The sequence below is a fragment of the Cupressus sempervirens genome, chromosome 9 (assembly GCF_028749045.1).
Source record: "Cupressus sempervirens isolate cs-2001-9-10 chromosome 9, ASM2874904v1, whole genome shotgun sequence".
Lineage (NCBI taxonomy): Eukaryota > Viridiplantae > Streptophyta > Pinopsida > Cupressales > Cupressaceae > Cupressus > Cupressus sempervirens.
The window spans coordinates 540,752,535-540,773,986 of NC_143126.1; the positions used below are offsets into that span (position 1 = coordinate 540,752,535).

The window sequence follows — 21,452 nt, forward strand, 5'->3', positions numbered from 1 at the left end:
GCACTCACGATCCTTAGAGAAGATTATTCACTATGGGGGTATATCATGTCTCCTTATTTCCTTCGTATGGAGTGATTCTCTACTGTATATGCATGATGAATGTCATAATGGGGGGGTCTTGATTACTCCATGCATGCATCTTGCTTTATTTTCCATCTCTCTTTTGAGGGGAGGGTTTTTTCCATGAGGTTTTCCCCCTTTCTTTGCTTTACCTAAAATAGCCTAGTAGCCAGAACCCATCATGAATTGTCATCGAGTTTTTGTAAACTTAAGTGCATTCCTCTAAGTTGCACTTAAGAGAGGGTGTTGGTGTAATTTTACTAATTACACTTTACTTAAATTTTACTTAGACTTTACTTAAGTTTGCATATTAGTTGTCATGTAGATACCTAGCAGTTTGCATTCTATTTGAGCATATGGTATAGCAGAAATCCGCTTGCACATAGTTATTGTCTCACACCTCGTCATTTGTGAGTTCTACCTTCGTGTTCTTATCACATTATCATCCTTCATTGTTGCACATACTTTATTGCACAATGGAGAATGATCGGCCTTTATTGGACATGACCTTTATTGGACATGTGCTTACACCTTGCATAGTTGATAGGTTATCTCTATCATTACTCCTAGTTATCATGCATTGCCCATATATTGAGGCACATCTACATTGTACTCAATCTGAATATCCATTATCATTTGATCATTATTGAGATTCTCATTTGATCATCATTTTGTCTCTTGTGCTAGCTCTTCAGCTTCTACATCTTGTCATTGCCATTATTGCCTTAGACAAATTCTTACATTATTATTGACCTATTTAATGGGCAGCAATTATAGAATATTTGTGAAGGCAATTATCAATAGTTGTACAACAATGTACAACAAAGAATGTATGGATAGCAAAGAATTGTATGTCTTGAAGTAGAGACACAAGAACGGAGACTTATCATTATTATATCAAGTGGTATAATGAAATTGAAAGCGTAATGAAAATCAATATCAACAACATTTTACTGGCCTATAAAATTGTTTACAAGTGATCAGACAAAAGTGTGTCATTTGTTGTGAACGTGGAAGACTATAGCAAAAATTTATAAAGAAGATATATAATTAAATGATGGAGCATTTAAAATAAGGAAGACAGTGATTAGTTAGACAAAGTTCACTTTAACTAATTAATAATCAAGTCAGTGATTCAACATCAAAGAAAATCCGTTTGAATAGAGCAGTGTAATATAAAGTAATAGAAGAGTGATACGATTTGGTTTGAAAAGGTGTGACTCGTTGAGTAACAGGTGAGACTTCACATAGAGTTTTCTTAACATGGGCAATTTTTGGGTATTTAAAAAACAGGGGTAGGAAATCTGAAAATGGTTGCAATGATTGATACAGAAAAAGGCATGTCTCTTCAAAGAAGTGTCCTTTCAAAGGAGTATGAATCATAGAAGTTAAAGCTATATCTAGAGATCATAATTGAAAAAGTGAGTGTATGAAATGTCTTACGTTTCAGCTTTATCTTCAAGGGCACTATGGTTGTCAACATGGGAAGCATGTGAGAAATAAATAAAAGATAAATAGAGAAAGTGTGATTACAATTACTTGCCCCTAAGGGAATTCAAGAAGCTTCAAATAAAGAGGACTAAAATTTTGAATTAAGAATATCCAAGAGACCTTTGAAAACCATTAATAAAATAAGAAATAAAAGAATGATTGGAAATAAGAAGAATGACATAAAAAGGGACATATCAAAAAGGAAGTGAGCCCAATATCCATAAAGGAATGAATAGTATTGCACACTTACAAAAAGTCATCTTGCTTGATGAAGAGGTCTATTGGAATAGCATAAAAAAGCAGACTTGTGAGAAGTGTGAAAGTGAGTGAGTTTAATCCTTTCAAACAGTGAGTAGAGTTATGAAAATGTATGAGCAGATTTGTGAAGACTCTATGAGCATATTTGTCAAGACTTCATGATGCACATTTGAGAAGGGATATAGGGAGTTGGAAAGGAGATACCCATATTTGCTTAAGGCTACATGCAAACTTGACAAAATATATGCAGATTTGTGAAGGGAAAAACAAGTGTTGAAGAAAAGATTAAATTGTCGTCGTCCATTTATGAAGCAACATATTGAAGGTGGAACCGTAATTTGGAAGTTGGTGCTTTTAAAGGAGGGATTGGTGTCTCTTACGAAGTTGGTTCTTAGCAGTGGGAGTTGGTACTTCCAATAGCTTGGTGCCTACAAATTTAGAAGTGAGAGTTGCTGCTTCCAGTAGGTTGGTGCTCACAAACTTAGTGGTTGGTTCCTCTAGTAGGTTTGTGCTTACAAACATTGTAAAAGAAGAAGAATATAAAAGCATTGATTTGTAGTAGTTTTCTCTAATTAAAGTTTCAATGTGAAACATTGTCTTATTGTGTTCTTATGTGCATGATTGTGAAAGCTAGTAAATTATGCTATTGTGAGCAATGAAGTTTAAATTGGTAAAATATGTGGTTATATTGATTCACCCCACCCCCCTCAGTATTATTTGTGTGATCTTCAATTGATATTAGAGAGGGTTTCTTCTATAAAACTTAAAACCACTTGAAGGTAGATAGTGTAAGAACATATGGGGAAAAGAAAAGAAAATGCCAAGAAGAGTATTTTTGACAAAGCACCAAATGCAAATGATAACATAGACGCTAGCATCTGTGATTTGATGGCACTTGGAATTCACATGAAAATAAAATTTGCTAAGGAAAAACTTCACGAGGCATACTTAATGCTCGAGAAACTAAAGGAAATGATCACAAAAAACAATGCAAAAGCTCAAGAAGTTTGTGAAGCATTAGAAAATTCAAACCAAATGATTGAGGACCTAAAATGTATGCGAGAAGAGGGCACACAAACTGAGAAATTCATGAAAGAACTATTCAAGGTAAAAGAATTGGATTGTGATAAAGTAGAGACAATTTTAATCAATGTATAAAGCTTGAAATCAGCAGTAAACTGTTGGATGAGACAGTCAACTCTCAGAGATCATCTTCCAACAAATTTGGAATTTGGTTTGAAGTAAATAAAGAGGCTGTCAAAAAAGAGTCAAGTTCAAAGGCAATAGAACCCCAAAAGAAATCAAGTTAAGGATATCTTGATGCACCAAAGGGTTTCACAAATAAAACCACACCTCTAAAGGTCAAGAATGACACATTCAAAAATCCTCCACAAAGGCAAGCACACATGACTAGGTTTCATCACTCCTTCGATTAATGTTTTTGTGCAATCAGTTTGGTCACAAAATGTACCAGCCTAAAAAGTTTGCACTTATAATTTGTTGCTTAGTTAGGCCCCATTTTGGCAATTTTGAGATCTCGCCTCTCTTATGCTTGATCCAGCTACCTAGCTTTGCACAATCCAACATCTATCCTCTCTCCTCGGCTCCCCATTTCAATTATGGCACATTCTCCAAGGTACATAATGCCCAGTGTGTTGTGTTCGCCCATAATTGGGCTCAAGTCCAAATTGGGGCCCCATTGCAATGTTTTAGTGGGAAATCTTATCCCATGGTCAGCCTAGATTACTTTTGAATCCTGGATCATCGTCGCTCCTCATTTTGGTAAGAGATAATCAAGCATTCTCAAAGATTTGAAGACAACCATCCAAGACCTAGCATTCCCCCAAGCATCCAAGACCTACCATTTCTCCAAGCATCCAAGACATTTTGAAGGCAATTTCCTCCATTGTAGCAATCTTCTCTCCCATGAAGGTCGAGCAGAGGAATTCTCAACCAAGCAAGAAGATCTTTTGTGCATCTACATCCACTCTTCCTTGATAACAAATGTTTATCAAGCATAACTACAATAAAGATCTAGGAGTGGCATTCATAGATATAGAAACTACAATTTAAGCAACATACAAGCATCTTCATGGATATGTGCAATTTCAATGTCAATTATCAAGGTATACTCATTTACAAGGTAGATCTTGCATTTGCCTATCTATTTACATTCCTTTATGCAATTTCATTACATTTTGAAGATTGATTCCTAAATAGGGGTTTCACCAAGGCAAATCCCATTTCAAAACCATTTCCATGTTTTTCTGTGTGCAGAATCAGGTAATCAAATTGTTGGGACTTAATCCAGAAAGTCTGAGACCTGTTAATAGACTCTAAAAGTTTCAGGAAGAATCACAAGGAACACAGCAAATATCTGCAAGCTGTTCCTAGGAACAAAACGCCCAAGACTTTTGTTCCCTTCAAAAAAAATCTAGATTTGCAATACATGTTAGTACAGCTTTGTGGTTTTTGTTTCAAGTTATTACAGTTGTTTGTTTGTTTTTCATCAGTCAATATTTCTTGATTCTTGTCAATTTTGCTTATTTAGCCTCCCATCTTGCATCATATTATTTTCCCCTTAAATTTGCCTTCTCTCCACAAATATTCATTATTTGCGAAGGAATCCAACTGACCCATCTAATGCTTGAGTCCAACTTGAGCCTATTGGATCATCTTCCTTCCAAAGAGAACAATACCCTATATTACATCACTTCCATTTCCTGCATGTGGTTAGAGCAATACGATGTAGATTACATGGATGAAATAGCTTTATTCATGGAGCAACGAATTATGGATGAATGAACTTTTGTTATAAGAATACAAATTATGGAATCATATAAGGAACAATATGGCGTGGAACAAGAATAGAGGTTCTTATGCATTGCCACATAGAAAGTGCAATATCACATGTTATAAATACAACTGCTTCAGTCAAAAAGCAAGAGATTATAGAAGTGATTTTGGACATCCTAGGGAAAATACAAAAGTATGGAGAAAGAAACAAGAGAAGCTAATAAGACAAAATCCATGCTTGTGTTTCATACATATACCTCCTAGTTCTTAAGAAGAAACAAGTTCAGGGGGGAGTTATCCATTGCACTATCCTTTAGCTCCATAAAGAAGTTGAATTAAGATAAGATCAGCATTCTCTTGCCATTAATCAAAGAAAGAGAGTTAGGAAAATATTTATATAAAAAATGTGAAAGAACTAGTAGAGATAGAGCGGTAATGGAAGAAGCAAGATATCATGTCAAAGATGCCGTGGATGACAGAATCAGAATAACAATATAATCATAATAATTGGTTTCCTAATCAACTATTTTGAAAATAAATTGATACAAATGATAAACAATGAATTGACATCACAAAATCTATCAAGCAATTGCAATAACTTGGCATCTATACAATTGGTTGGAAATGTTCAAGATCTTATATGATAAGAGCTTATATACCTCTACCCCTACAAATAAAGTAGGTGAGCAATATCTCCATGAAGATTGGGAAAACTTTAATTTTTCATCGTAGTATGAGAAGAGGGATTACAGATTTGATATAAGACATGGACGAAAATATGGAGGAGAATTACAACAAAGGTAGAATGATGGAGGAGAATTACAATAAAGGTAGAATGATGAAAATTGTAGCCTGCAGCCCTGTTGGGGTGCTAAGCATTTTCTACAAATACCTTGAGAGTAGTTTTGTTCAACAGTTTGCATTACTCCCAAATAGCATTCCTCTCTCTCTCTCTCTCTCTCTCTCTCTCTCTCTCGGGAAGGGTGGACTGCCATACCCTTATTGTGAAGGGGATATCCATTCCTTAAGCAATTTGTCTTGCCAAGAAGAATGAGACGTAAAACCTTTCTAATGAACAGCAACAGCAATGGATTGTTGAGGATCAGCAATTATAGGAAGGAAGTGATCAGAATCAAACAGCAATCTAAAGCAAGCTGTGCTCTTAAGTTCAAAAAAGGCCCTAAGTTTTAATCAAGACATGCATTCCTCCAAGAGGCGTGATTGAAGTTAGTCAAGGTAACTAACAATTAATGGAACGGCACCACTGAGGAGACTCAACCCCTCATGACACTCCAAAGATCACATACTTCAAGACGAAAGCCGGTATTGAGCCACAATGACAAAGGAAGCAAGAGACATTTAAGAAGCCACTTGGCATTCAATCTAATACAAATTACAAAACCCAGAAATTAATATATCACACATCAGATTACACAATACTAAGATGTTGTGGTATGAATATAATGCATTGCCATATGATTCAGCTAAATCATCATATGTCTTCATTTGATAATAAGTATAAATGTACACAGATATTATATTGCTCTAGTTTATAATTAATAATGAAGTAAGAATGTATTATGTTAGTTCTTTAAGCTTGCAGCCAATCCACTGTTCCATTATGGTGGGGAGACTGTACATACATGGAATGCAAGTAGCAAAAAGGTCCTTTTAAGTAGTGATAACCCCAAGTGGGGCTGGATGCAAAATGGGAAGTGTCATTTATGTGCTCCTTGGCTTGATAGATAGGCTCAATGCACCTTGTATGATCTTCCATGTGTTGAGTTTATAGTAGTGCTCGTTAACCACAAGCAAACTATCAAATATGTTTCCTTCCCAACCAGAGATGATAAGCTCTTATCATCACCCCTGAGCACACTACATATTATGTAGATTGCATAATTCATTACTATTGACGCAAGAATGGCCTTGCATATAGATGAAACATCACCTTGTAGTTTTGGCACCAAGAATAGGATCAGACTTATTCATTACAAGTTGCACTAATATTGGTCCTGCCCAATTACATAATTGTGAGTTACATCAATAATCCTTCTTAGCTAGGGAGGCTTCCTTCTCAATATCTGAGTTACATAGTAGCAACCATCATGGCTACCCCTATGAAAATGCAAGTTAACAACCACCATGGCTACTCTCAAAGGGTGGATTCATCATGGCTACTTCCATGAATGGAAAAACAAGTGCTCATCACAAAAGTATGATGGCATTCACCATGGCTACTCCCAAAGGGTCAATAAACAAAAGTGCTACATCATGGAATTTCTTCCATGACATTCACCATGCCTACTCGTGGAGTGTAGATCCGCCATACCTACTCGTAGAGGGTGGAATAAGGTCTTTCGCCTCAAACTTCTCTCAAAGAAGAATGCATTAACAAGGGGTTGCACCTCAAACTTCTCCCTCGCGGAGAAGAACTCATTAACAAGGGATTGCACCTCAAACTTCTTCCTCATGGAGAAGAACTCATTAACAACACATAAAAGATCTTTTGAAAGTCGATACCCCTTCTCATCAAGGGAGGCATTCTCATAGCTTTGATTAACACAGTACCAAGAAATTAGCTCCAATGTTTGTTCGGCAATGAGCTTTTACAATCAAACTACTACACAAGCTTGTTAATCCTCTACAAAGGACTTGGCATTCTACATCGGCCACTCAAGCTCCCTCTAAATTTGATTTTTGCAGCTGGATAGTCTCCCTCTGAATGTCATGTCTTCCTCTTCAACGAAATGCAAGTAGTTATCAAGATCTTCCTTTCTTGAAAGCAATCTCTCATGCTACTTGGTATGTCCTACAAGCATTTCACAGAGATTAATAATGGTCCACAACTATTTCGAAGAGAGATATCAATGGTCGGATCCTACATGATTCACTATCCCAATGATAAAGCATAAATTAATAATATTAAAAATTCATGAACATTATTCAACCATAAAGGATACTCATCTTTTTATAAGTTAGTCTTCTACCAATGTTCTTTCCTAATTTTTCTTAGTAACATAATGATGCAGGAGCATCTTGGGTTTGCTTGCAATCCTGCATGTTTGGAGGAATTTTGGTTAAGTGTTGTGGAGCTCGGCGGATACTGGTGTTCAGCATGGTTTGCAAGCTCAGCATGGTCTAGGAACTCAGCATGGTCGGGAACTCGGCCTGGGAACTCGGCATGGTCTGTGGTTGCCTGGCATGATCTGGAACTCGACATGGTCTATGGAGCTCGGCTTTGCTTAGGTATTTACTGGTGCTCGGCTTGGTCTTGAATTTCATTGGTGCCGAGTTATCTGTGAGCCGACTTTTGGCATTTAATTTATGTATGTGTATTTAATTTAGTGTTGTAGTCGACTTGTGGCTCAACCCATATTTAATGTAAGGGATTTAATTTAGTTTGTAATGAGTTGGGCCAACTAGTGGCTTAGTTGGGTATAAGTAAGGGAGTTTGTGGAGTCTTTAAGCAGTAGTGATCATTCCAGCTTTGAGAAGGGGAATGAAGTGTAGATGCGGATTTGAAGAGCTAGGGCTGCGGCGTGAGAACCAGAGGTTTGCTTGGTGGACCTGAGGGTACAAGTGTGGATTCTTCTTGGTGTTCTTATCCAGTTGTGTATCTGGACTAGCTGGGATTGGATTTGTAAGTGGATCTTGTTGGATCTTGCAGAATTGATTTTGTAATTGTTGTTTGTATTTGACCATAACCCAGAAAGCTTTACAACCGGGCATATTGCATGTAATCAGTTATTATATGAATAAAGAGTTGTGATTGGTATCAGATCTTGCATTGTTGTGTTGTTTCCACTGTGTGGTTGTTCGTTGGGGGCTTGGACATCTCCTTTGAGGATTCTCCTGCCTTGCATTGTGTTAAGTGGTATCAGAGCGAAGGTTTTCCTGAGTGTGTAGACAAATCGCCGAAGCTGAGGCAGTTTGCACCAGGACTTGCAGAGAAGGTTGATCTTTTGGCTGATTGATCTTCTGAATTGGTGGATCTGTTGCTTAGGGTTTGCTAAAATTTTGGGAGATGCCTCCAAGAAGATTGGACCCTAGGGCAATTGATGATCTTAGTGATACTGTGGAAGAAAGGATCTCAGAGAAGATAAGAGCAGAGTTCAAATCAAAGATCACATTGATGAAGAGTGACATGATCACTGAAATTGTAAGTGCTTTAAGTGGTGTACCTAGGCATGTGGGTACTGAAGGTAGTTATGAGGAAGTTGCTAAAGACTTTGAAGTTGTTAGATCTAGTGGTGGGAATAGAATTGATCATGTGGAGAGACCTAGGATCTTAGTTGAAACTGAAGCATAAGATGGAGGTTTCTAATTTCTCAAGTACTTTGACTCCTGAAGACCTGACTGATTGGATTGGTGAATTGGAAAACTACTTTGAGCTTGAGGATATTGAGGATCCACTTAGAGTGAGGTTGGCACAAACTAAGTTGAAAGGACATGCTGCTCTTTGGTGGAAGGAACTGCAAAGAGACAGAGAAGAGGAAGTTGAAATGAAGATCTTTAGATAAAGATTGATGGTGACTTAGTTGAAGGCTAAGTTCATTCCAACTGATTATGAACTTGAGTTGTTTAAGAGATTGTAGAATTTGAAATAGAAAGATATGATTGTGAAGGATTATACCGAGGAGTTCTACAAGTTGACTATTTGGTCTGGTCATCAAGAATTGTCAAAGGAAAAGGTAGCTCGATACATTTATGGCTTGAGATTCAATATTCAAGATGAGGTTGGTATGCTGAATATTTCTTCAGTTGAGGATGTTTATCAGTATGCCCTAAAGGCAGAGGATAAGTTGATAAGGAAAAGTCAAGATAATGCTAGTGGGAAGGAGAAGCAGGTTAGCTTGGCACAAGCTAAACTGAGTGCAGAAGGTGAACCAAAACCTGTTGATCAAAAAAGGCGAACAGGTGGAGGTGACTTCAGAGGTAATTGTTTCAAATGTGGGGAAAGAAGGACATAGATCTTTTGAATATCCACTTGGTAGGATAGCTGTTATTGTGAATGATGTTGTAGTTCAAGACAGTCAGCCTGAGCAAAGAGAAAGTTTGTTGGCTCGACGAATATTGGTTGGTGAGAGGACATCGGATTCTTGTCAGAGGACTAGTTTGTTCAAGACTTGTTGTAAGTTTGGTGGTAAAGTCTGCAAGGTGATTGTGGATGGTGGTAGTATTGATAACCTTGTTGCTGAGGAGATGGTTCAAAAACTTGGTTTGAAGAGAGTGAGACATCCTTATCCTTATAGGATTGGCTGGTTGCAAGGTGAACATGCTTTGGAAGTGAGAAAGCAATGCCTTTGTGATTTCCAGATTGGGCAGTATAAGGATCAAGTGTTGTGTGATATTGTGGACATGAAAAGTTGTCATGTGTTGCTTGGTAGACCTTGGCAATATGATTGCAGGGCTGTACATGTTGTGTCAAGAATGTGTTTACTATTGAGAAAAGTAGCAGGAAGTTTTCCTTGATTCCTTTCCAGAATGAAGAGCTTGATAGGAGGAACCTGAGTACTGGCAGCCGAGTTGAATTGGTAGATTCTAAGAAGGTTGGAGATTAGTATGGAAATCAGACCTATAGCACACCGAGGATGGATGTGAAGAAGCAGAAGAACACAGGAAAGAGTGTACAAGTTGAAAACTTGGAGGATATGTATGTGAAGAATCAGTTTGGGATTTATGTGCTAAATCCCAAAAGATGTTCTTCTAGCTACTAAGAACATCTTTTCGAACCTAGGGTGTCTGATGCAGGAGCATCTTGGGTTTGCTTGCAATCCTGCATGTTTGGAGGGATTTTGGTTAAGTGTTGTGGAGCTCGGCGGATACTGGTATTCGTCATGGTCTGGGAGCTCGGCATAGTTTGGGAACTCGACATGGTTTGGGAACTCGGCATGGTCTGGAACTCGACTTGGGAACTCGGCATGGTCTGTTATTGCTCGGCATTGTCTGGAACTCGGCATGGTCTATGGAGCTCGGCTTTGCTTAGGAATTTACTAGTACTCGACTTGGTCTTGGTTTCTATTGGTGCCGAGTTGTCTGTGAGCCGACTTTTGGCATTTAATTTATGCATGGGTATTTAATTTAGTGTTTAGCCGACTTGTGGCTTGACCTATATTTAATGTAAGGGATTTAATTTAGTTTGTAATGAGTTGGGCTGACTTGTGGCTTAGTTGGGTATAAGTAAGGGGGTTTTGTGGAGTCTTTAAGAAGTAGTGATCATTCTAGCTTTCAGAAGGGGAATGAAGTGTAGATGCGAATTTGAAGAGCTAGGGCTACGGTGTGAGAAGAGCTAGGGCTACGGTGTGAGAACTAGAGGATTGCTTGGTGGACTTGAGGGTACAAGTGTGGATTCTTCTTGGTGTTCTTATCCAATTGTGTATCTGGACTAGCTGGGATTGGATTTGTAAGTGGATCTTGTTGGATCTTGCAGAACTAATTTTGTAATTGTTGTTTGTATTTGGCCCTAACCTAGAAGGCCTTACAGCCGGGCATATTGCATGTAATCAGTTATTATATGAATAAAGAGTTGTGATTGGTATCAGATCTTGCATTAGTGTGTTATTTCCACTGTGTGGTTGTTTGTTGGGGGCTTGGACATCTCCTTTGGGAATTCTCCTGCCTTGCACTATGCCACATAATTAGACAAAATGCAATGTGAAGGGTTAAGTGAAATGAAATCTACAAGCCTTTCCCAATTTTCAAACCGACTCTGATACCATGTTGACTTTATGATAGTGTTTGTTAACCACAGAAAAACCATCACATTTGTCATTTTCCCAACCATAGATGATAGGCTCTTATCATCACCCCCGAGCACACTACATATTTTGCACATCACATAATTCATTACTATTGATGCAAGAATGGCCTTACATATATATGAATCAACGCCTTGTAGTTTTGGTGCCAAGAATAAGATTAGGCCTATTAATTACAAGTTACCTCATATAGGTCTTGCCCAATATAATAGGTCTTTTCCAATTACATAATTGCAAGTTACATCAATCACCCAAATAGGGCCAAACCCAAACATGGATTGATATGACAAAGTTCATTAGCAACATGGCTAAGGCCGCCATGCAAATTAGCCATTAGGTGTACTAAGTCGGCCCTAGAAGGGATCCAACCTAGCTACACGTCAACATGATGGTGTTTCATAATAAGGATGGGTTCTTGGAAAAAGCCTTGAGAAAATCTAATGTGCATTAGAAGTATTATAATAATGATAAGAATTCTCTTTGGAACATTATTGATGTGCATGTTTATTTATGTAATGATAACTAAACTAGTTGCGAATTCTAAATCAAGGAAATAATTTGGACCTCATTTAGGAATTCTAGGGCAAATTAAGTCCCAATAGAGGACATTACACAAGACTTCTTACAAGACTATATGCTTCAATATACTCTCTATTCTTCGAAGGGCTTAAACAATGATATTTTTTTGGGAGTTCACAAGGCAATTCCTTGGGGGGCTAACTCGTCACTTCTCATTTCTCTCTTTCTTTTGGGAATTTCTCCCTTTTAATGGAGGGGTTATTAAATTATTTTATACATGGGTACCAAACAATGTCAATTCTCATCAAGATCGATCTTTACCCAACTAAAGTGCACTTAAGTAGCAATCTTGGTTTTTTGTTTTTCTCATGCGTTTACAACACCAATAAGTAAGCTTATTTAGGTAAAGTCTTACTTACAATACTTTTGTTTTATGCTTCATTGCATCATTTGCTATTGACAATTGATGATACACTTCCCTGTGTGGATATGAATGTATTTGTCCTCCTCTTCCCTTGGTTGCATTTATAAGTTTTTACTCCGCAAATGCAAATTCTGTAAGGATTTTGCAATAGTATTATTACTGTAATTATGCATCTATACAACTGTGACTATTAGTATAGATCGTGTGTGGAATGAGTTATATTTCCTGCAATGTAAGGTAACGGAATGTGTTCTAAGATTAGATCCCAGTTTAAAGATCTGTCAAAACGGGTACAAACTAAATGTATTGCTGCTCCGTTTAGAAATTCAACCACGTATAAATACACCATGACACATGGGTCTTAAGTTTATCATCATTGTGATTAGAATTGAAATGATCAAGGAACATTTTTCAATTATGAGGTTTTCATTAAAAAATCACTAATGGTTTGGTGAAAAGGGTACAATTCCAAACTGACGGAGAAGTGGGATATGTGCACCCCATATCTTCAGTCACATTCCAGTATACAGGCTCACAAATACAAAATGTTTACATGTAGTCTAAGGAACAAATTCAAATCAGAGTAAAGCATGGCACTATGCACCCAACCCTAAACTTGAGGTACATTCCGGTGTAAAAGGTCTCAAATGCAAAATTAGTCTAAGGAACGTATTCAAATCAGAGTAGAGCAAGAGACTGTGTACCCCATCCTAAACTTGAGGTACATTCCGGTGTAAAACGCCTCAAATGCAAAATGTTGTCATGAAGTCAACTGAACGGGTTCAAATCAAGAAAAGTCAGGCTATATGCACCCCATACCCTACAGGCATTCGGGTCTAGAGTGTCTCTTAATCAAAAATCACCCTCTGGTCTAAGCGAATTCAGGCACACAAAGCCCAATTCATTGTGGTAACTTCTAAGAGAACCTCTCTTTGCTCAAAACCATTACATTGCCAACAGATCGGAAACAAGCACATATCATTGACGAAACGAGAAAGGAAGAAAGCTAAGCCATACCGCAGGAGAGGGAGATCGGGTATTCCTTCCAGTAGAGATGCCGGTATGACCAATACTGTTATGCGTATAAGTGTTGGTGTGACTATTTGTATTGTTGGACCCGCCGCCATAAGAAGAGCTGTACCGAAAGGGCAAATCGTCTTCATCGTCGTCATCGTTCGGCTGCGAAGAAGCCATGACCTGAGCAAGGCGCTGAGCGGCGGCCTTGGCGGCATAATTCTGCGAACGCTTGATGTTGGATATGCCGCCTCCGGTTGAGGATCCAGACCGCGCATGGTGAGCAGGGTGCCCCGGCGACATGGAAGGAGACGAAGACGAATTGGTGCTGGTGCTGCTCGCTCCGCTTCTTTGCCGACCGTATATGGGGCTCAGCGCCCCTCTCTGCCGATCCATAGCCCCTCTCTTTTATATTCCCGCGGGCTTCTGCTCAAGCCCGCAACGGATTAAGCCGCTGCTGAAAATATGGAGTGATGTTCGGGAGGGGCTGTCAAAGAGAAAGGGGGATTGTAAATACTCTGTCTCGGCAGAAGATCCGCTACGAAAACCGCTCCATGAATTAGTCGGAGAAACAATTTTCGGGTGAAAGCCTCTGAACTTCTTTTCTCTATGTGATCTGGCAAACGTTTGTAAGAGATCAATCAAAAACTTTACATGTAAAAAGTTAATGAGATTTACGTTCAAACTGTACGGGCAAAACTTCAAATTTAAAGAAAGCGTGCCGATTCAAATGGGAGAATATTCTTCAAACCAACATGGACTTTCTGAAGTCAGAAAGGTTTTATGTAGGAATTAGTTTTGATCATTAAATAAATAATTAATAATAATAACATCTATGAGAATATTGTAGTTCAATTGATATTATACAATTAGTAAGATGGTGCTATGAGATATAGAAAGTCATTTATTAAAATTTCAAACTCTCCCAAGTACATTAAGATTCTCTTATGTGTTTTTATATCATTGTTATTTGCTATATAGTGAGAGATGTTGATGTGTTTATGTGAGTTTGAAAGAGCATATTTTTCTAATCATTGGGTTGTTGGTCTTTGAAGTTGAGAGGCTTTATTAAGGAATTGATTTTATCTATGAAATTCTATTTTTACAAAATTAGTTTTAAAAAAAGAAAAAAAAAATAGTAATGAAATAATGAAATTTGTCAAAGGTTGTAGTTCAATTGATATTGTCTAATTGGTAAGATGATGTCACGAGATATTGAAAGTCATTCACTAAGATTCAAACCTTTCAAAATGCATCTTGATACAGGATCCTTCTATGCTTTCTTATATCATTTATAAAGATAGAAGTATACTGGGACGCTTGAGATACCATGTTGGATATGTATTGGTATTATAATATATATTTTCATTTTTGCTTTTGATTCTATATTAACAAGGCAAATTGGATCCTAGTTAATCATACCATTTATGCGAAGTTGTTGGCGATGTTGACATGTTTCCATAAAAAATGAGATCTAGTTACAATTATCAAAAACTTTACATGTTTAAAGTTATTGAGATTTATGTTGAAACTTTGCAAGAAAAACTTCACATTTAAAGCAAGCATGGAGATTCAAATGTCTATGAGAGTTTGAAAGGAGTACAATCTTCTAACCAATGAATTGTTGATCTTTTTGAAGTTGAAAGGTTTTGTTTATGAATTGATTTTTTCTATGAAACTCTTTCCTTAAAAAATAGTAAAAAATAAATAATTAAATAATGATATTTGTCAAGGTTGTAGCTCAAGTGGTATTGCACAATTAGTAAGATAAGATGGTGGCATGAGACATAGATAGTCATCTGCTAAGGTTCAAACCTTTGGAAGTTTTTTTGGAGATGGAATCCTCCTATGGTTCATCATATCATTGTAATTTGTTGTACAAAGATAGAGATGACATGTTTCCGTAAAAAAAATGATATTTAGTTACAATTATTAGAAATTTTACATGTCGAGAGTATCTAAGATTTACATTCAACCTCTACAAACAAAACTTCACATTTAAAGCAAGTGTGGCTATTCAAATTTCTATGAGAGTTTGGAAGGGAGTATATTCTTCTAAGTAATGAGTTGTTAATCTTTGAAGTTGAAAGGTTTTATCTAGAAATTGATTTTGTCTATGAATATTTTTTCTTAAAAAATAGTTCAAAAATAAATCATTAAATATTTACTTTGTCAAAAGGTTGCAGTTCAATTGAGATTGCACAATTGGTAAGATGGTGCATGAGATGTAGAGAGTCGTTCACTAAGATTTAGAACCCTTGAAAGTGTATCTCGAGACAGGATCTTCATATGCTTCCTTATATCATTGTAATTTACTATAAAGGTAGAAGTATACTAGATCACTTGAGAGAACCATGTTGGATATGCACCTATAATGTAATATATGTTTCATCTTTGCTTTTGATAAAAAAAATTAAAAGGTAAGTTGGATCCCAATGAATCGTACCATTTTATGTGAAGTTGTTGGTGATGCTGACATGTTCCCATATTTTAAAAAAATGATATACTACTTTACATGTATAAACTTAGTAAAATTTACATTCAAAATCTACAAGCAAAACTTCTAATTCCAAGAAAGTGTGGTGATTCAAATTTCTATGAGAGTTTGATTGAAGCATATTCTTCTAACTAATGGGTTGTTGATTTTTCTGAAGTTGAAAGGTTTTAGACAGAGATGCTAACATATTTTAATAAAAAATGATATCTAGTTGCAATTATCAAAAACTTTAAATATAAAAAGTTACTGAGATTTGTGTTCAAACTATATGGGTAAAGCTTCAAATTTTAAGCACATGTGACAATTAAAACATCTACAAGAGTCTGAAAGAGAATATATTCTTCTAACAAATGGGTTGTTAATTTTTCTAAAGTTGAAAGGTTTTCACTAGAACGTTCACCTTTGAAGGGTGAAAGGGTTACGCCAATAGTTTTATATATGTCAAATGTTGTCACTGTAGTGTTGATGTTGAAAGTTTGCTCATAATATTTTGGGCGCACAGTAAAACATTCATAAGATAGTTAATATCTTTATTATTTTCTCTTCCTTGGTAGCCATAGAATACACCTTGTTAGACTTTTCCTTCCAAGCTTCATATTTTCTTTCCAACAATTTATATTTTTCACAAGTTTTATCAATATCTTTACACCCTTTTTATCCATAATAAACTTTATGGGCTCTTGGTCAGAATGGCTTGTGCTTTGATTATCCTCCTCCAAAAGAATGTGTGTTATAAGAACATTAGTATTGTTATTGATGAAGTACAAACTATTGTATTGGTTTTTGTCATGATATGAGACATGGAGTGTAGGGGTATCTAAGTTATCAAAACTGTAGATTTGGGATACTTGGCCCTTCAAATGGTGCACATGAATGTTAGTTCGAGCTACCATGGAGACTACATAAATCTCACAATGGTATGCCCAAGCTCCATCTTTTATTATTTTTTCGTAGTATTCTTCAAAATTCATGTCATTTTCTGAGAAAAGAAAGACTGAAAGTTTGAACAGTGCTCCATAATATACTCCACAACCATACTACAATACTTTGAGTGTTTCTCTTGGTCACCTTCAAGTTGATTTGCTAGGGTTCTAAAAAATCAATTTCCATCTAGTAGCATTTGCGCTATTTTCATTTTCAATCTATTTTGTTGAAACTTAATTTCTTCTTGGCTCTCCTCCTCATTTTATGGCTCATTTAGTAGGATGCTTAATTAAGATTGCTTATCTTCTTCTTTGATGGACATTTCTACTTGAGGAGGAGATGGTTCCGATAAAAATACTTCTTTAACATATAATTCAAATAGATCATGAGATGTATAATTCAAGCTTTCATATAAACCATAAGCATTATATTTCAAACGAGCATAATGTTATGTTCAACTATTTTATAATGGTCTCAAGCTTTGAATAAACTATCGAATTCATATGAAGATGAGTGATCGTAGAACTAATTTAAATGAAACCCTACATAATATAAATAAGATGAATTCAAGTTTGTGAACATGTAGACAACTTCTTATGGTGTAGGAGACAAGTAGTTATAGTTGGAAGTGATGTGAGGGCCAAAGTCGAGGCTAATACATCTTTGGTAAGTTGTGAGAATGAAGTAGTAATATGTCTTATATATAGAAACCATTTATATGTCCTTAGAATAGTGTAAGGAACATGTAATTGCATGTCTACAATGTATAGCCATGATTTTACTTGATGTATTGATAGATACAATATTTAAGCTCTATTGTGTTCACATGCATGTTCGTCTGAACCGAGACATTGTCGCATGCATGCTTGTTTAAACTGAGACATTGTCACGTGCATGTTTGTTTAAATCGAGACATTGTCACATTCATTTTCCTTGTCACGGGATTTTACCATACACAGTGCTATCAAATATAATTTTGACCATGTATGTATAGAATTGATTTAATTATGGCATGTATTTATATCCATAAGTTTTTGCCAATCCATTTTAGTGTCAAAATTTGAGCTAGGGAACAACAAATACACCAAATTTCAAGTTATGAGTCACCTAAAGATTTATGCTTTCTTCAAGAATGCAAACAATTGTGAGATTTCATATTTAAAAGTGAAATTATCACACTTTTTTGTGCATACTTTATGGTATGTCACATTAAAGAATCATAAAACAACATGTGCAAAATGTGTAAATGATGTATTAAGATTTTAAAAAAATTATATATATATTTTACAATTATTATTATATCATGAAAAGTATTAATAATTTAGTGTTAAAAAAATTTATTAATAAGTCCCACAATGGATCATCGTAATTAATGTTAAAAATGATCCCCAATTTAAAAGAACATATATAAAGCATCTTTTCTTCATCTCACTATTTTATACAAACCTTACAAGAATACGGTAGTTTTACAATTATTCAACATATTGGAATAACAAATATATTTAAATTTTAAATTTGTTATTATTATTTATTTTTATAAAATTAAACTAAAGTAGTTTATATAGAAAATAATTCTTTCATTCAATTTTTTAAGAGGTGTGTATGCTTTTTCAAATTATTATTGCATCTAAATTACTTAAAGAATGATATCATGAAAAAGTTAATTTGAATATAAACTAAAGTGACAATACATAAATAATTTGGGAGAGAATCAAGACATCAATATAATTTTTTTTTAATTAAAAATTAATTATTTTATTTTATAAATGAAATCATCAAAATAATAAAATAGAATGTGTATGTGGAAAGGCACGTCATAGGAGAGAGATAATTACACATGAGTTAATCTATCATGCCAATGGTACTAATTTAATACTCATTTGCATAAAGCTTATCATTTGGCATGTTGAACATTCTCCTAACTTTATGTGGGGACAATGGGCACAAATCACAGTTTTTTTGTTTGCTTCATCATAAATCGATATATGACATATTTTCTCTAATCTTGAACTAGAATACAACATTCTCCAACACTATTATAAAATTGGTGATAAGTATTTTTAGGATTATCCATCAACTTCACATATGAAAATTTAAAAGAAAAAAATTGTATTCATGAATTCCACCTCCCAAAGAAACTATGCCAAGGTAATAATAATTTTCCCAAACAATCATGATGTGAAGATCAAGGAAATTGTGCTTACCAATACCCTTGTTTGCATTAAACAAGGGATCTCAAAAGCAACAAAGGAGAGTAACATATCAAAATTTGGAACAAAATTGTTGAGGCTTTTAAAAAGCCAGATTTTGGGAACATATAATGGAAAAACATGTTTTCACCTATAAAATCTTTTCCATTTGTTGGGATGCTCAAGTAAAGATCAGAATGCTAATGTTGTTGTGTTAGAATATGTTAATAACAGTTGCCACTTATCCTTTCATACAAATACATGTAATTTGAAGTTTGTGATTTACATGTATATGTTGTTTGAATTCTTTAGAATAACTAAGAGTGGGGAGGAGGGGTGGGGGGTGAATCAGTTATCCAAGGTCTAGATGTACAAATAAAACTTTTCACAACTTAGTGAACCCCTATCCATAAATCATTTTCATCATGCATGCATCCATTAGATCATACAATCATTTAAACTTGTAGGTTACTATCAAATCAACTTTGTAGAAATGTAAGCATGAAACATAACATATTCAATAACACATTTGACACAATGATTTAACATGGAAACCCAATTTGGGAAAAACCAATAGTAACATGCTACTAATTCTCACTCTTCTGAAAAAATGCCTTGTGAAAGGCCAACCCTGTTAAAGGTTACAATGCACACTATTAAATGTGACCTGGATAGAGGATATGAATCACCTTTTTAGGAGTGAGCCTTGTTAGAGGACTTTAGATCATTCACTTGGAATGTCACCCGATTAGAGGATTTACAAATGATTTTTAGGTCAACCTTAACCCAAAGAATTTACAATGATTAGAAAGTAATAGTAAGGTTTGATCTAATAAAAACTTATAACTCCATTTTGCATATTATAGATCTATGTTTCAATCCTCCATTTTGCTTGGCTTTTACACACTTCAGCTCTGATAACTTGTTCAACCTTCAAGCATCCATACCCCTAAGTCGTCTTGTTTTACTTGCCAATAGCAATCTCTTCTCTTATGTCAATGAATGAAGCAATACCCTAGACTCCTTGTCTTCCTTAGGTTCTCACACATGACAACCTTTGCTTCTGACCAACCATCTCTATAAATAAAAAATTAGAACCTTTTGTAGTTCATCCTCCATCGTCCATTTTAGGGTTAGGTTGGATTAGGTAGGATTCAATGAATCTACCCATCTTTTCATTTTATTCCTTTTAGAAACTTCGCCTTCAATTCTCTTTGAATTTGCCTCAAAATAGTGTATATTGAATTCTGTGCCAACAACTCATCAAGCTTATCTTCCACAAAGTTCACACAATCCAAGAAATCAAACTTGTCAGCTCAGATTCATCAAATTCATGATCTTTCTCATAATGTTGATACTTGGCATTGACTTGCTTTTGATGCTTGGCACATATTGTGTTGTTTAGCATCCATTATCAAAACACTCTGCATGAACTAAAGTTTACTGGTGCTCGACATCAACTAAACTTTACTCGGCTTACACTATATTACTCGATATACACCAGAATTTGACTTTGCTTGGCTCCAACTGATTTTTTGCTCAACTCCAACTAATATTGTTGGGCACCTACTATGCAGATTGTTAAACTTGGCAAACATACTTCGTTTAACTTGTTCTTTTGAACTTAATTAGTGTATCCATCCTTTGCAACCTTAAGTAGATTATCATTGCACTACAATATCATTGTCTTAACTGATCCTTGTACTCCTTTTCCATATCACAACTCAACCTTTCCTCTAGGTGCTATTGTTATCTCATTTGATCAAATCCTCGTCATCAATCAAACAATGACAGTACTCAAATCATCTAAGCAATTGTCTTACTAACAAGTAGCAAGTTTGACATCAGTGCTAAAACAATGATTGAAACACATATTCATACTTGCATCAATCTGTTTTCAACATATGTGTTGAAACAAGCTAATATATTTTAGCAGATTTAAAATGAGAAACTCCCTATAAGAGGGGAACTTCCTTGAGCACAATCACATATTTTCAATGTTTTGTATAATCTTTCATGTACCTTGTTCTGAACCTTCATGTTCTGTATTCAAGTTTTCCTAAGCATTTCCAAACAAAACATTTGATACAATAAAATGAGGTTTTATTGTTAAAATGTGCTCTATCAGGGTTATTATTCTTATGGTACCATCCTACATTTAAGAAATTATCCCACGTTTTTACAATCTTCATCGTAAGCTTGTTTAAATGTCTATTATGTCACATGCAAAAAAGTTTATACAATATATTTAGTTCATGTAATGATATAATAATCAAGATATTTAATGTAATAAAAATATTTTTTAAGTGAATAAATAACTTTTAAGTAGGTTGGTTGGCATAAGTAACACTTTGTATGGCTTTCTTTTTTTCTATCCTTTCAATTAGCATGCCTTGGATTCGCCTTCCCATGTGGGTCATTTCTTTATTATGTGTTCCATTTAACTCCCCTTCTTAAACAAAGTTCTTTATTTTCTTTGCTCTTTTGTGGAAGGAATCTAGGGTACACAAGGAGGATAT

General features: G+C 35.5%; 1 protein-coding gene across 1 annotated transcript in view; it reads right to left on the reverse strand.

Annotated features, from left to right (window-relative positions):
• Positions 1–13,924, reverse strand: part of LOC149539760 (coiled-coil domain-containing protein SCD2-like) — a 119,156-nt gene extending 105,232 nt beyond the window's left edge. Inside the window, exon 1 of the mRNA XM_089800962.1 lies at positions 13,327–13,924. Within this exon, the coding sequence (XP_089657088.1) occupies positions 13,327–13,719 (393 nt within the window). The 5' untranslated portion in view covers positions 13,720–13,924. The remainder of the gene's footprint in view (positions 1–13,326) is intronic.
• Between the last annotated feature and the right edge of the window lie 7,528 nt (positions 13,925–21,452).